This window comes from Oncorhynchus mykiss, chromosome 5 (genome assembly GCF_057628025.1).
Source record: "Oncorhynchus mykiss isolate SJ-2025 chromosome 5, ASM5762802v1, whole genome shotgun sequence".
Taxonomy (NCBI): Eukaryota; Metazoa; Chordata; class Actinopteri; order Salmoniformes; family Salmonidae; genus Oncorhynchus; species Oncorhynchus mykiss.
The window spans coordinates 21,684,504-21,701,368 of NC_143026.1; the positions used below are offsets into that span (position 1 = coordinate 21,684,504).

A 16,865-nucleotide genomic window follows, 5' to 3' on the forward strand; every position below is an offset into this window, starting at 1 on the left:
CCACTCTCCCCACTCTCCAGTCTCCCCACTCTCCCCTCTCTCCACTCTCTCCACTCTCCACTCTCCATTCCCTCCACTCTCTCCACTCTCCACTCTCCCCACTCTCCACTCTCCCCACTCTCCACTCTCCATTCTCTCCACTCTCTCCACTCTCTACTCTCCACTCTCTCCACTCTCTCCACTCTCCACTCTCCACTATCCCCTCTCCCCTCTCTCCCCTCTCCCCACTCTCCACTCTCCCCACTCTCCACTCTCTCCACTCTCCACTTTCTCCAGTCTCCCACTCTCCCCACTCTCCACTCTCCCAACTCCCCCCACTCTCCATTCTCCACTCTCCCCTCTCTCCACTCTCCCCTCTCTCCACTCTTCCCCCTCTCCACTCTGGACCACTCTCCATTCTCTCCAATCTCTCCCCTCTCCCCACTCTCCACTCTCCACTCTCCACTCTCTCCACTCTCTCCACTCTCCACTCTCCACTCTCTCCAGTCTCCCCACTCTCCCCACTCTTCCCACTCTCCACTCTCCCGACTCTCCATTCTATCCACTCTCCCCACTCTCCACTCTCCCCACTCTCCATTCTATCCACTCTCTCCACTCTCCCCACTCTCCACTCTCCCCACTCTCCATTCTATCCACTCTCTCCACTCTCCCCTCTCTCCACTCTTCCCTCTCTCCACTCTGGACCACTCTCCATTCTCTCCAATCACTCTCCACTCTCCCCACTCTCCACTCTCCCCATTCTCTCCACTCTCTCCCCACTCCCCACTCTCTCCACTCTCCACTCTCCCCACTCTCCACTCTCTCCACTCTCCACTCTCTCCACTCTCCACTCTCCCCACTCTCCACTCTCTCCATTCTCTCCACTCTCTCCACTTTCCACTCTCCCCACTCTCCGCTCTCCCCACTCCCCACTCCCCACTCCCCACTCTCTCCAGTCTCCCCTCTCTCCACTCTCACCACTCTCACCACTCTCTCCACTTTCCCCACTCTCCACTCTCCACTCTCCACTCTCTCCACTCTCTCCACTCTCCCCAATCTCCACACTCTCTCCACTCTCCCCACCCTCCCGTCTCACCAGTAGAACTGTAGTACTGGGAGACTCTCTCCAGGACAGTGTTTTCTGTCGATCCTGGAGTCACCATCTCCTCATCCAGAACCCACAGCAGTCCTCTGGGGTCTCCCTCTGCCCCTCGCACCTACCACACACACACACAGACACACAAACACACACCATGTTCATCTGGCGAGGCTAGTGTGTCACTGTGTGGCACTGGACGATTAGTGTAAGTTCTCAGAAAGGGTGTCAGAGCTGTAGTCTCTTCTGTGTGTGTTAGGTGCAGGTAGCAGCCAGTTGTGTGTGTTAGGTGCAGGTAGCAGACGGTTGTGTGTGTTAGGTGCAGGTAGAAGACAGTTGTGTGTGTTATGTGCAGGTAGCAGACAGTTGTGTGTGTTAGGTGCAGGTAGCAGACGGTTGTGTGTGTTAGGTGAAGGTAGCAGATGGTTGTGTGTGTTAGGTGCAGGTAGCAGACGGTTGTGTGTGTTAGATGCAGGTAGAAGACAGTTGTGTGTGTTAGGTGCAGGTAGAAGACAGTTGTGTGTGTTAGGTGCAGGTAGCAGACAGTTGTGTGTGTTAGGTGCAGGTAGCAGACAGTTGTGTGTGTTAGGTGCAGGTAGCAGACGGTTGTGTGTGTTAGGTGCAGGTAGCAGACAGTTGTGTGTGTTAGGTGCAGGTAGCAGACAGTTGTGTGTGTTACGTGCAGGTAGAAGACAGTTGTGTGTGTTAGGTGCAGGTAGCAGACAGTTGTGTGTGTTAGGTGCAGGTAGCAGACGGTTGTGTGTGTTAGGTGCAGGTAGCAGACGGTTGTGTGTATTAGGTGCAGGTAGCAGACGGTTGTGTGTATTAGGTGCAGGTAGCAGACGGTTGTGTGTGTTAGGTGCAGGTAGCAGACGGTTGTGTGTGTTAGGTGCAGGTAGCAGACGGTTGTGTGTGTGTTACCTGTAGAGCAGGCTGGTCTATGGAGGACACCACCTCAGCAGGACTGGTCTCTGGAGCTTCAAAGTCTACTTGAACTCCGTCCTGCAACAACAAAACAGTACACACTCTTAGCAGTCATACAGGTGAACCAGTATCACATTACATGAGTGTGTGTGTGTTACTGTACCTGTGAGTATCTTTCCAGTGTGTGTGTGAAGGTGTGTGTGTAGTAGTACTCCAGCAGTCTCTCTTGTAGGTAGTTATGACAGAGTTCAGACCAGCCTGCAGCCCTCTCCTCTGCACTGTGTCTGGGGTTGCGGAGGCCTGGAGTGTCCACCACCATCACAGAGGCTAACGTCAGCTGCTGAGAGCTCAGAGCCCTGGGGGGAGACAGCAGGAAACACCCAGGGCTCACCTCACCACTACCACATATACTCAGGTATAGAGATACTACACTGCCTGAGGTGGCTCTACATCACAACTCCACAAACAGATGACTCTTGATACTTTGTGCTCTACTAGTCTTGAACAGGCAAAAATAAAAGGTGTGTGTGATGACAGAACATGTGTGTGTACCTGTTGATAAGTGACACTATAGCCGTGAAGAGTTCTTCGTACAGTCCAGAAGCCATGCCATCTACACACTGAGTAGCACTCATCCTGGGACCTAGACAGAGAGAGAGAGAGAGAGAGAGAGAGAGAGAGAGAGATATCTCTAGATATATCTACATTGTATATTTTAACCATTTGTACATTGTTACAACACTGTATATATACACATATATATATATATATATATATATATATATATATATATATATATATATATATATATATATATATACATACATACATACAGTGGGGCAAAAAAGTATTTAGTCAGCCACCAATTGTGCAAGTTCTCCCACTTAAAAAGATGAGAGAGGCCTGTAATTTTCATCATAGGTACACTTCAACTATGACAGACAAAATGAGAATTGTAGGATTTTTAATGAATTTAACGCAAATTATGGTGGAAAAAAAAGTATTTGGTCAATAACAAAAGTTTATCTCAATACTTTGTTATATACCCTTTGTTGGCAATGACAGAGGTCAAACGTTTTCTGTAGGTCTTCACAAGGTTTTCACACACTGTTGCTGGCATTTTGGCCCATTCCTCCATGCAGATCTCCTCTAGAGCAGTGATGTTTTGGGGCTGTTGCTGGGCAACACGGACTTTCAACTCCCTCCAAAGATTTTCTATGGGGTTGAGATCTGGAGACTGGCTAGGCCACTCCAGGAACTTGAAATGCTTCTTACGAAGCCACTCCTTCGTTGCCCGGGCGGTGTGTTTGGGATCATTGTCATGCTGAAAGACCCAGCCACGTTTCATCTTCAATGCCCTTGCTGATGGAAGGAGGTTTTCACTCAATCTCACGATACATGGCCCCATTCATTCTTTCCTTTACACGGATCAGTCGTCCTGGTCCCTTTGCAGAAAAACAGCCCCAAAGCATGATGTTTCCACCCCCATGCTTCACAGTGGGTATGGTGTTCTTTGGATGCAACTCAGCATTCTTTGTCCTCCAAACACGACGAGTTGAGTTTTTACCAAAAAGTTATATTTTGGTTTAATCTGACCATATGACATTCTCCCAATTTTCTTCTGGATCATCCAAATGCTCTCTAGCAAACGTCAGATGGGCCTGGACATGTACTGGCTTAAGCAGGGGGACACGTCTGGCACTGTAGGATTTGAGTCCCTGGCGGCGTAGTGTGTTACTGATGGTAGGCTTTGTTACTTTGGTCCCAGCTTTCTGCAGGTCATTCACTAGGTCCCCCCGTGTGGTTCTGGGATTTTTGCTCACCGTTCTTGTGATCATGTGAGAGCTTGAAATCTTGCTTGTTTGTAGGTGACCAAATACTTTTTTTCCACCATAATTTGCAAATAAATTCATAAAAAATCATACAATATGATTTTCCTGTTTTTTTTTCTCTCATTTTGTCTGTCATAGTGGAAGTGTACCTATGATGAACAGGCCTCTCTATCTTTTTAAGTGGGAGAACTTGCACAATTGGTGGATGACTAAATACTTTTTTGCCCCACTGTATATAAAATATGACGTTTGTAATGTCTTTTTTGTTTTTAAACTTCTGTATGTGTAATGTTTACTGTTAATTTTTATTGTTTATTTCACTTTTGTATATTATCTACCTCACTTGCTTTGGCAATGTTAACACGTTTCCCATGCCAATAAAGCCCCTTGAATTGAATTGAAGAGAGAGAGAGAGAGAGAGAGAGAGAGAGAGAGAGAGGTGTAGAGAGAGAGAGAGAGAGGTGTAGCGAGAGAGAGAGAGGTGTAGCGAGAGAGAGAGAGGTGTAGCGAGAGAGAGAGAGGTGTAGCGAGAGAGAGAGGTAGAGAGGTAGCGAGAGAGAGAGAGAGAGGTAGAGAGGTAGCGAGAGAGAGAGAGAGAGGTAGAGAGGTAGCGAGAGAGAGAGAGAGAGGTAGAGAGGTAGCGAGAGAGAGAGAGAGAGGTAGAGAGGTAGCGAGAGAGAGAGAGAGAGGTAGAGAGGTAGAGCGAGAGAGAGAGAGGTAGAGAGGTAGAGCGAGAGAGAGAGGTAGAGAGGTAGAGCGAGAGAGAGAGGTAGAGAGGTAGAGCGAGAGAGAGAGGTAGAGAGGTAGAGCGAGAGAGAGAGGTAGAGAGGTAGAGCGAGAGAGAGAGGTAGAGAGAGAGAGAGATTTATTGTTTATTTCACTTTTGTATATTATCTACCTCACTTGCTTTGGCAATGTTAACACGTTTCCCATGCCAATAAAGCCCCTTGAATTGAATTGAATTGAGATAGAGAGATAGAGAGAGAGATATAGAGAGAGAGAGAGAGAGGTAGAGAGAGAGGTAGAGGTAGAGAGAGAGGTAGAGAGAGAGGTAGAGAGAGAGGTAGAGAGAGAGAGAGAGAGAGAGAGAGAGAGAGAGAGAGAGAGAAAGAGAGTGAAAGAGAGAGAGAGAGAGAGAGAGAGAGGTAGAGAGAGAGGTAGAGAGAGGGAGAGAGAGAGGTAGAGAGGTAGAGCGAGAGAGAGAGGTAGAGAGGTAGAGCGAGAGAGAGAGAGAGAGAGAGGTTGAGAGAGAGAGAGATATAGAGAGAGGTAGAGATTTATTGTTTATTTCACTTTTGTATATTATCTACCTCACTTGCTTTGGCAATGTTAACACGTTTCCCATGCCAATAAAGCCCCTTGAATTGAATTGAATTGAATTGAGATAGAGAGAGAGATAGAGATAGAGAGAGAGAGAGAGGTGGAGAGAGAGAGAGGTAGAGAGAGAGGTAGAGAGAGAGGTAGAGAGAGAGAGAGAGAGAGAGAGAGAGGTGGGGCAGACACACAGGATGAGGCAGAGTGATCAGCCTGTTCTCATAGACTAGACGTAACATAGTAAATACATAGACACTCAAATAAGTATGATATGTTATGTTTGGTATGGTTACATAAGACAGATGGTTACTTATTAAGGCAGAAATGAAAGTAGGGTAGTTGGTCGGGGTGGCGTATAACGTGAACATCTAGCAACCCAAAGGTTGAGAGTTCGAATCTCATTTAGTAGCCAGTTAGCAATTTTTCAACTACTTACTATTTATTAACTACTTAGCATGTTAGCTAATCCTTCCCCTAACCTTAACCCTTTTAGCTGACTTTTCCCCTAACCCAAACCTTAATCCTTTATCCTAAATCCTAACCTTAGCCCTAACCCCTAGCCTAGCTAACTTTAGCCAGCTAGCTAACGTTAGCCACCTAGCTAGAATTCATAACATATTATACGTTTTACAAATTCATATAATATATTATGTTTTGCAAATTTGTAACATATTGTATGTTTTGCAAATTCGTAATATATAATACGAATTGTAATTCGTAACAGATCATACGAAATGAATGATGGACATCCACAAATGAATACATACCATACTAAACGTAACATATCAAACTAAATGGATTTGCCTACAGAATAATACGAAATGCTCTGAGACCAGGTTGGAGTGACAGAGTGTGTGTGTGTGTGTGTGTGTGCCTGCGCCTGTGTGCGTGCGTGCCTGCCTGCCTGCCTGTACCTGTGTGTCTCTATCTTACCCTCCTCTGCATCAGTAGTAGCGTGTCTCTCTCTGCCGCCCCCGGTGGCTCTCTGCAGCAGCTGTCTGAGGTGGTGTTTGAACACTGCTGTGTGGAGCTCCTCCCCCTCACACCCCAATACACTACTGGCCACCTGGGCACTGTCGAAACTCACAAACGCCCTACGCCCCACTGGGGTGAGGAAGGGAGGTGGGGAGAGGAGGACAGGGGAAGGAAGGGAGGGGAGAAAAAGGGGAGGGAAAAAGAAAAGAAGAGGGTGGAAAACAGAAAAAGAAAGTATTGGTATGACTGTCATGTTTTCATAGGTCCTACTAACAGCGAAACTATATAAAGTATCATCTACAGTGTCTTCGGAAAGTATTCACACCCCTTGACTTTATAAAAATGTTATCACGTTAAGTCTTATTCTAAAATGGATTAAATATAAATAAAACCTCAGCAATCTACACACAATAACCCATAATGAAAAAGCAAAAACAGGTTATTTACATAAGTATTCAGACCCAGGGCCTCCCGGGTGGCGCAGTGGTTAAGGGCGCTGTACTGCAGCGTGTCCTGTGCCACCAGAGACTCTGGGTTTGCGCCCAGGCTCTGTCGTAACTGGCCGCGACCGGGAGGTCCGTGGTGCAACGCACAATTGGCCTAGCGTCGTCCGGGTTAGGGAGGGTTTGGCCGGTAGGGATATCCTTGTCTCATCGCGCACCAGCGACTCCTGTGGCGGGCCGGGCGCAGTGCGCGCTAACCAAGGTTGCCAGGTGTACGGTGTTTCCTCCGACACATTGGTGCTGCTGGCTGGTTGGATGCGTTGGATGCGCTGGTTGGATGCGCGCTGTGTTAAGAAGCAGTGCGGCTTGGTTGGGTTGTGTATCGGAGGACGCATGACTTTCAACCTTCGTCTCTCCCGAGCCCGTACAAGAGTTGTAGCGATGAGACAAGATAGCAGCTACTAACAATTGGATACCATGAAATTGGGGAGAAAAAGGGGTAAAGTTCACACACACAAAAAAATAAACATTATATTCAGACCCTTTGCTATGAGACTCGAAATTGAGCCCAGGTGCATCCTGTTTCCATTGATCATCATTGAGATGTTCTACAACTTGATTGAAATTCAATTGATTGGACATGGATTGGAAAGTCTATATAAGGTCCCACAGTTAACAGAGCATGATGTCGAAAGAATGGCACAGATCTGGGGAAGGGTACCAAAACAAATTATGCAGCACTGAAGGTCCCCACAGTGGCTTCCATCATTCTTAAATGGAAGAAGTTTGGAACCACCAAGACTCCTCCTTGAGATGGCCGCCCGGAAGCCACTCCTCAGTAAAAGGCACATGACAACCCACCTGGAGTTTGCCAAAAGGTACCTAAAGACTCTCAGACCATGAAAAACAAGATTCTCTGGTCTGATGGAATCAAGACTGAACTCTTTGGCCTGAATGCCAAGCGTCACATCTGGAGGAAACCTGGCACCATCCCTATGGTGAAGCATGGTGGTGGCAGCATCATGCTGTGGGGATGTTTTTCAATGGCATAGAGGCTAGTCAGGATCAAGGCAAAGATGAACGGAGCAAGCCTGGACTTGAACCCGTCTCTGGAGAGACCTGAAAATAGCTGTGCCAAGGTGTGCCATGCTTGCAGTGTCATACCCAAGAAGACTGGAGTCTGTAATCGCTGCCAAAGGTTCTTCAACAAAGTACTGAGTAAAGGGTCTAAATACTTATGTAAATGTAATATTTCCGTTTTTTATTTTTTATAAATTTGCACAAAAAAAAAATAAATCAGTTTTTGCTTTGTCATTTTGGGGTATTCTGTGTAAATTGATGAGGGAAAAAAACAATTTCATCTATTTTAGAATAAGGCTGTAACCTTGCAAAATGTGGAAAAGGTCAAGGGGTCTGAATACTTTCTGAATGCACTGTAGTATATAGTATGGAGAGAGAGATGATGGTACAGTCTATGGTATTAACTCTATACCTTTACATGCCCCCGCTGCTCCCAGATGGTACAACCCTGCCAGGACATGCCATATTGCTCGTTGCTCATTGGCCGAGAAGCCCAGAGTTTCCATGGCAACCAGCAGCTTGGTGAAGGCCACTGATGCACGCTGCTTTTCTTCCACCTGATGGAGGGATGGAGGAGAACACAGATGGTAGGAAGCAGGGCCTATTGGTATGTATTGTATGTAGAGTAAGCAATATGGCCAAAGAACACAAAGGTTAGCAACATGTCCTGGTTACCTTGGTGGGAGGGACTATTCCAAAACAGTTGGCCTCTGGGAATTGGTGCATCTGCAGCTCCGTCCTATCAGGAGGAGACAGGAAGTCATGTAAGAGTGTTTGTGTGTGCGTGCGTGTGCGTGTGCGTGTGTGTGTGTGTGTGTGTACCTCATCTCTGTACTGAGTCCAGCCAGCATCTGGGAGAAGACCAGGAAATTACTCTCTCCCTCCATCTTCTGACACACTCTCCACTTCTCTAACATCATAGTCTGGAGGAGAGGAGAGAGGAAGAAATTATCAGGCATTGAGACAATGATATTGTACATAGCAGTATAAGCAATACACTTTGATAATGGGCAACAATTTGTGTGCGTGCATGTTTGTGTTTGTGTGTGCATGCCTGTGTGTGTGTGTCTGAGTGTGTGTGCTTATATGTGTGTGTGTGTGTACCTGTAGGTGTCCGGCAGAGGCCAGTCCAGCATGGTTGAAGTCCAGAGAGAGAACCATGGCGAAGCGAGAAGAGGCATCACTGTGCTGAGAGCTCACACACCCAAACGACCTCAGGATTGTGAACACCGCCTGGATACGCTCCACTGGACACACACAGACACACACACAAATAGATGGAGAGATAACATTATACACAATGTGCTATTACCTCCAACACTCCATATACGTTATATCACATGTCATTCCGCATGCACGCAGGAACACACAGGTACTAACCACTGATGCTGTCTCCGGCAGTGCCAGCCTGTTTCAGGAGTGTGTGTGTGAAGGCTTGGCAGGAAGTGGTCTTGCCAGTGCCGCTGCGTCCCACCGCACACACACTCTGGTCCCTGCGGGTGCCCACCATGGAGACATAGACACGCCTGACTAGAGCGGCCAGGGCAGGGGGAGCGTCCCACACACTGTCCCCACGACGGGAGCGAGGGGTCTAGGGAGAGGAGACATCAATATTCAATTATCACCTGGTTCCAATGGAACTACAGGAAATGAGTGTGTGTGTGTGTGTGTGTGTGTGCGCGCGCGCACGCTAACCTTGCCGTGTTGGTTCAGCGGAGGCCAGAAGTTGAGCAGGTTGGGTCCTGCTTGTGTGAGAGGCAGGCTGGCTTTAGCTCGACTGGTTAACGTGTGGAGTGCTCCACACTCATTCACACTCTGCAGTTCACTCAAGTCCTCACACAGGTCCAACTCAGAGGGATTCAACTGGAGAGAAAAAGAGAGGGAGAGAGAGAGAGAGATGTCAGAAAGGAGAGATATTGTTGAGAGAAAGACCATGTGAGAGAGGGATGGAGAGAGAAGAAAAAATAGAGAGAGGGTAAAGGAAAGACTGAGGAAGTCAGGGGAGAGAGAGAGACTACCTTGTGGATGTCGTGCTCCATGACATCATGCAGTGTTCCATCTGTCTCCATTCTGACTCTCACTAAGCCTGCTGGGAGATCTGGGGTTCCTTCGTCTGGCTTCAGCTGAGTGGCTGGAATACAGAACCCACCAATCACAGAAAAGCTCAGTATAAACCTACCAATGGGAAGTCTCAGGACAAATCCATCCACAGATTTTTTGGCAAGTAAGGCCACACTGTATTTTTTAAAAAGCACGAAATCTGTGATGGAAACAGGAAGTGTTGGAACAATTTCAGAAATGTCGACAGACAATTTGTTTGTTCGACTTTGTGGGATCTTTCAGTGTCTGTAAAATTAATTATGCAACAAATTGCGGTTGGAAATGATTTCTTGTCCAATTGTTGATAGAATAACCATCATATGGAGATAAATTTGAAGTCACACATGGAAAGAAACACTACAAAAGTATGCGGACACCCCTTCAAATTAGTGGATTTGTCTATTTCAGCCACACCCGTTTCTGACAGGTGTGTAAAATCGAGAAACACCACCAGGTAATCTCCATAGACAAACGTTGGCAGTAGAATGGCCTTATTGTCATTGGATGCCACAGTAACAAGGTGCCACTATTCCAACAAGTCAGTTTGTCAAATTTCTGCCCTGCTAGAGTTGCCCCGGTCAACTGTAAGTGCTGTTATTGTGAAGTGGAAATGTCTAGGAGCAACAATGGCTCAGCCGTGAAGTGGTAGGCCACACAAGCTCACAGAACGGGACCGCGAGTGCCGCGTAAAAATCATCTGTCCTCGGTTGCAACACTACAAACTGCCTCTGGAAGCAACGTCAGCATAAGAACTGTTCGTTGGGAGCATCATCAAATGAGTTTCCATGGCCGAGCAGCCGCACACAAGCCTAAGATCACCATGCGCAATGCCAAGCGTCGGCTGAAGTGGTGTAAAGCTCTCCGCCATTGGATTCTGGAGCAGTGGAAACGCGTTCTCTGGAGTGATGAATCACGCTTCACCATCTGGCAGGCCGACGGACGAATTTGGGTTTGTGGATGCCAGGAAAACGCTACCTGCCCGAATGCATAGTGCCAACTGTAAAGTTTGGTGGAGGAGGAATAATGGTCTGGGGTTGTTTTTCATGGTTCAGGCTAGGATCCTTAAGTACTTTACACCACTGCTCTAACTAAGTAAAAATACTTGAAAGTATTTTTTGGGGTAAGGGGATTTTACTTTGCTATTTATATTTTTGGCAGCTTTTATTTCACTACATTGCTAAAGAAAATGTTGTACTTTTTACTCTGTACATTTTCCCTGACACCCAAAAGTACTCATTACATTTTGAATGCTTAGCAAAACAGGAAAATTGTAATCTAATTCACACACATTCCTGGTCATCCCTACAGCATCTAATCTGGCTGACTCACTAAACACATGACTCATTTGTAAATTATGTCTGTGTGTTGGAGTGTTCCCCTGGCTCTCTGTAAATAAATTCAAAAATTCAAAAATGAAAATGCCGCAGTCTGGTTTGCTTAATGAAAGGATACTTGATACTTAAGTATATTTTAGCAATTACATTTATTGTTGATACTTAGGTATATTTAACTTTTAGTTTAGTCATTTTATATTAAGGTATCTTTACTTTTACTCAAGTATGACAATTGGGTACTTTTTCCACCACTGAGTTCCAGTGAAGGGAAATCTTAATGCTACAGCATAGATAGAATGACATTCTAGACGATTCTGTGCTTCCAACTTTGTGGCAACAGTTTGGGGAAGGCCCTTTCCTGTTTCAGCATGACAATGCCCCTGTGCACAAAGCGAGGTCCATACAGAAATGCTTTGCCGAGGTCGGTGTGGAAGAACTTGACTGGCCTGCACAGAGCCCTGACCTCCATCCTATCGAACACCGTTGGGATGAATTGGAACGCCGACTGCGAGCCAGGGCTAATCACCCAACATCAGTGTCCAACCTCACTAATGCTCTTGTGGCTGAATGGAAGCAAGTCCCCGCAGCAATGTTCCAACATATAGTGGAATGCCTTCCCAGAAGAGTGGAGGTTTTTATAGAAGCAAAGGGGGGGATCAACTCCATGATTTTGGAATGCAATGTTTGACGTCAGGTGTCCACATACTTTTGGTCATGTAGTGCATGTTGTGTTGTCCTCCCACTACAACTTCAAAAAGCATGCACAGTTTATTAGGCTATAGATGGAATAAGTTATATGATGAACTTCACAGGGTGTTGAAAGTGCACAGTGACAAGCTTGATGCTCCTTTCCAATAAATATCATGGGTCTTCATTTGTATGCTAGTGACATGATGATGATTCACTTAGCCAATTAACAAATAAGAATGATCTTGCTCTTATCCATCTCAACATATAACCTGTCATCTTTATCAGCAAACTGTTGTCTAGAGAACATGAGCAAAAACCAGACTCAAAAGCCATTTATTGCAACAGTTTGTGTGAAAAACCATCGATTGAGTGGAAAATGCTATGGAAACACAATGAATTCATGTTTTTTATTCAGTACATCATAACTTTAGCGCAAAAGTGTTTTTTAGGTGCACTACGTCATCACGCACAGCCTTTAATCCGCACAAGTCCGTTTTGATGGAAACAAAATCTGGTGGGAAAATGCACATATTTTCTTAGGCAGATTTTATAATATTTGTATGAAAATCGGTTGTAAATTGGATGGAAACCTAGATAGTACAAGGGATGCAGTCTTCTACAGTAAATAGTGTTAACACTACAGTAAATACTGTTAACACTACAGTAAGCACTGTAGATTTGTCCCCACAGGATTTATTGTTGTTGTTGTTTTTGTGGAGAGAGATGAAGTCTTAGTGGGTTTCCTGGTTGTGGCTCTAGTCTGTATTCTCAGTAATATTCTCACTATTACTCCCACAGCACAGCTATACAGGGATTACCCGGCAGGGTTTATGTACCAGGGGCTTAAAATCTGATATGCATCCCTAATCTTTGATCACCAGTGTGAGTGTGTGTTTGTATCAGTATATGCGTGTGTGTATATGTGGGCGTATGAAAAACGAATAGGATTAATGCTGAGTGGCTAGATATTCTACAGTAAACTACAGTAGAGTACATCAAAATACTGCTATAGTACATCAAATAATATTGGTATAGTACATCAGTATATAGTATACAGTATGTCAGGATACTAGTAGCTGTCAAAATGTCTCCCGCAGTATGAAGGGTTGGATACAGGAGGACAGTGGTAAAGCAAGGTACTATTAATACACAACCAATGCAACCCAATACCTCAGAACACACAACAGTCTACCACACTGCATCACCATTACACTACATTACCACCACTTACCTAGGGAGAAGCCCTCCTTGTGGACGTACCACACAGTGCCAATCTCATACCACACATCCCTCACCTGAGAGAGAGAGAGAGACAGAGAGAGAGAGAGACAGAGAGAGAGAGAGAGAGAGAGAGAGAGAGAGACAGCGAGAGAGAGAGAGACAGACAGACAGAGAGAGAGAGAGAGAGAGAAAGAGAGAGAGAGAGAGAGAGAGAGAGAGAGAAAGAGAGAGAAAGAGAGAGAGAGAGAGAGACAGAGAGAGAGAGAGAGAGAGAGACAGAGAGAGAGAGAGAGAGAAAGAGAGAGAGACAGCGAGAGAGAGAGAGAGAGAGAGAGACAGACAGACAGAGAGAGAGAGAGAGAGAGAGAGAGAGAGAGAGAGAGACAGCGAGAGAGAGAGAGGGAGAGAGAGAGAGACAGGGAGACAGAGAGAGAGACAGAGAGAGAGACAGAGAGAGAGACAGAGAGAGAGACAGAGACAGAGAGGGAGAGAGAGAGAGAGAGAGAGAGAGAGAGAAAGAAAGTGAGAGATGCTAAATCCTATGTGTATTCTATGGCATGCAGTGTGTGTGTGTTCTGTGAGTAAGTCGAGGTTCCAGTGTGTCTGTGTGCATGTCTGACAATGCACATGTGTGTGTCTGTATGTGTCTGACAATGCGCATGTGTGTGTCTGTGTGCATGTCTGACAATGCGCATGTGTGTCTGTGTGCATGTCTGTATGTGTCTGTCAGTGCGCGTGTGTATGCCTAACAGGCCTGCTACATTGTTTTCAATGTAACCAGGGAGCAAGCAGGCTTTGACGTGTTCCTTTTACAACGACCCAGTGGAGCAAGTATGTAAGGGTGTGTGTGTGTGTGTGTGTGTGTGTGTGTGTGTGTGTGTGTGTGTGTGTGTGTGTGTGTGTGTGTGTGTGTGTGTGTGTGTGTGTATATATGGTATGCACAGTAGATATCCACGGTAGATAGGGCCACGTGACATCATACCTCTTTCCTCTTGTGTTGTGTTGAGGTGGTGTCTGCTTGTTGCCCCTCAGGCTCCAGTCTCTCTTCGATCACTCCCTCTTTCTTCTCCTCTTTCTGCTTCTCATTCTTTCCTTCCATCTTTGGCTTCTTGGCATCATTTGTCACCTTCTCTTTCCCTGACTTCACTTCCTGCCCCTGCAGCTCTGATGTAACTTCTTGTTTTTGCTTCAGCTGCTCTGTCGTCATTTCCTGTTTCTGTGGCTCTGAGGTCACTTCCTTTTTGGCTGTGTCCCCCAAGGGTGGGCTCTTGATTTCGGGGGAAATTATTTGCGGGGGCGAGGAGGTCTTGAGATCTGATTGGTTGGAGTGGCGGCCTCGCTCTCCATTGACCAAATGCTCATTACGTAGTGCCATCTCAGCTTCCAGGATTGGTGGAGTCTGGTCTGGGAGGAGGAACTGCTGCACCAGGTTGTCACTCAGTTTACTGGGCTGGAAAGATACAAGATGGACACCACCACGGTAAGTAAAAAACACAAAGCACCCTCCTGCCTTTACTTCACCATTGGCTGACTTGCTATCGACCCTCGGAAGAAACAGGTTATTCCTTTCCAATTGTCTCTCTCGCGTTCTAACTCCACCCTTCCCTCTATCCCTTTCTATCTTCTCCTCTTCTCCTCCCTCACTCTCTCCATCCCCATCCTTCAATTCCACTCTCTTTCACCCCTTCATCTCTTTCTCTTACCACCTTCTCTTCTTTGACCTCAGGTTCTTTTTGTTTGGTCTCCTTCTCTGTCTCTCTGACCAGCTGTTTGAGGAAGCCTCCCGGTAGGGCTGACAGAGGAGGCGGAGGAGAGGTGGGCTCTTCCTTCTTCTCCTTTATCTGTAGAGTGGAATGGAGGGATGGAGAGGGTAAGACTGATATGACAGACACAGGCCTTGTTCAAATACAAATGTACACATTCATCCTTTGATCCTTGTAGAAAGGGGGATGTATTTTCACAGTATGTATTTTAACCTATATTTGACAGTTAATGTAATTTGAACAGGGCCACAGACCAATGCTTCTATGCAGAGTCAGATATACTGTTAGAAATAGATGCAATGCAGTCTACGCTCAGCACAGGCTCAACAGCAATATACTGTGATAGCAGGATAGCTCACACACTTTCACACTTATACACACACACAAACACATGCTAGTGTGGAACAGCAAATATCATCTACTTTGAGGACTGCAGATCAGTTAAGTTCACAGAGTTTCCTATTGGCTACAAACAGGTGTGAATTACTGACACAGATTATATCAACAGTGTGTAACTACTTAACAACTAGTCAATGACTAGTTCATTACTGGTCTATTAATACCACCAGAGGTAATGGTCAGATTAGATTTAACCTGCTGTTACTGTGGAGACAGGAGGACAGAAAGGTCAGTAAGACAGCTCTCCTCTCTCTCCTGTCCTCTGCTCAGATGTGGTCTAAATATGTTACTGGTCCATAATGCTAACATATAGAGACATAAGAATGACATTGGGAATGATAATAGAGGAGTGAATTAAATTACTAATTGAGCGAGCGAGTGAGTGAGTGAGTGAGTGAGTGAGTGAGTGAGTGAGTGAGTGGGTGAGTGAGTGAGTGAGTGAGTAAGGAAGGAAGGTAGGGTGTGTGTGTGATGCTCTGGTTACTGTATGTACACACAGGAGTGGTTGTATTTGCAGATGGGAGATGCAAAGCAGTGTGTGGGACATACAGTAGCCCACACATAGAACAACTAATCCAGATCACACAGGCTGATAATTCTAGACTACAAACATCTTCAACATGACTCATTAGAACACACAACTAGAATACAAACAGAGTGAAGACCATTCCAGACTATTCTAGGACACAAATGCCTCATGCCACATCATCTCTGCACCTCCCTTCTGCTCCCAGAGCTTTAAGCGTGAGGAAAGCGCCATGGCAACGGCTGCTGGGGGAGGAGTCAGGGGTGAGGGGTCAAACAGTCAGAGGTCAGCGTGATGTGATGTCAGAGTGGGGGTGGGTCAACACATAAACGGTGACACTGTGAACCTGGGATGGAGAGAAACAGGAATGAGAGAAAGAGGGATGGAGAGAGGGAAAAAATAGAGAGGGAGAAAGATAGGCAGAGAAGAAAGAGGGAAATTCACTCTTCAATTGTATTTTTATACCTACAACCTAAAATGGTTCTTTGGCTGTCCCCATAGCAGAACCATTTGCAAAACCCTTTTTGTTTCCAGGTAGAAACCTTTTAGTTCCAGGTAGAACCCTTATCAGTTCCATGTAGAACCCTTTCCACAGAGGGTTCTACATGGAACCCAAAAGGGTTCTACCTGGACCCAATAAGGGTTCTCCTATGCAGACAGCTGAAAAACCCTTTTGGAACCCTTTTTTCTACGAGTATAGGGATGGAGAGAAACAGGCAAAGCAAAGACAGAGGGAAGATGGAGAGAGAGAAAGAGATGGGGATGGATAAAGTATACATTGAAAGATACACTTTATATGCAAAAGTATGTGGACATCCCTTCAAATTAGTGGATTCGGGCTATTTCAGCCACACCTGTTACTTACAAGTGTATACAATCGAGCACACAACCATGTAATCTCCAAACATTGGCAGTAGAATGGCCTTACTGAAGAATGGCCTTACTGTGACTTTCAACGTGGCACCGTCATAGCATGCCATATTTCCAACAAGTCAGTTCGTAAAATTTCTGCCCAGCTAGAGCTGCCCTCGGTCAATTGTAAGTGCTGTTATTGTGAAGTGGAAATGTCTGTCCTCGGTTGCAACACTCACTACCGAGTTCCAAACTGCCTCTGGAAGTAACGTCAGCACAAGAACTGTTCACCATCTGGCAGTCCGGCGGACTAATCTGGGTTTGGCGCATGCCAAGA

General features: G+C 45.9%; 1 protein-coding gene across 4 annotated transcripts in view; it reads right to left on the bottom strand.

Annotated features, from left to right (window-relative positions):
• myo18b (myosin XVIIIB) overlaps positions 1–16,865 on the bottom strand; it is a 61,483-nt gene that overhangs the window by 40,217 nt on the left and 4,401 nt on the right. For 2 of the 4 annotated variants that reach the window (XM_090234163.1, XM_090234162.1), the window contains exons 2-17: positions 15,872–16,022; positions 14,692–14,829; positions 13,971–14,438; positions 12,999–13,062; positions 9,662–9,774; positions 9,339–9,506; positions 9,024–9,234; positions 8,748–8,890; positions 8,466–8,566; positions 8,319–8,382; positions 8,056–8,200; positions 6,079–6,249; positions 2,552–2,642; positions 2,163–2,355; positions 1,997–2,077; positions 1,076–1,196 (exon numbers count right to left, since the gene is read on the bottom strand). In XM_090234163.1, coding sequence (XP_090090289.1) covers positions 1,076–1,196; positions 1,997–2,077; positions 2,163–2,355; positions 2,552–2,642; positions 6,079–6,249; positions 8,056–8,200; positions 8,319–8,382; positions 8,466–8,566; positions 8,748–8,890; positions 9,024–9,234; positions 9,339–9,506; positions 9,662–9,774; positions 12,999–13,062; positions 13,971–14,438; positions 14,692–14,829; positions 15,872–15,910 — 2,311 coding nt within the window. In that variant the 5' untranslated portion in view covers positions 15,911–16,022. The remainder of the gene's footprint in view (positions 1–1,075; positions 1,197–1,996; positions 2,078–2,162; positions 2,356–2,551; positions 2,643–6,078; positions 6,250–8,055; positions 8,201–8,318; positions 8,383–8,465; positions 8,567–8,747; positions 8,891–9,023; positions 9,235–9,338; positions 9,507–9,661; positions 9,775–12,998; positions 13,063–13,970; positions 14,439–14,691; positions 14,830–15,871; positions 16,023–16,865) is intronic. The other 2 variants (XM_090234165.1, XM_090234164.1) reach the window with 1 other exon arrangement.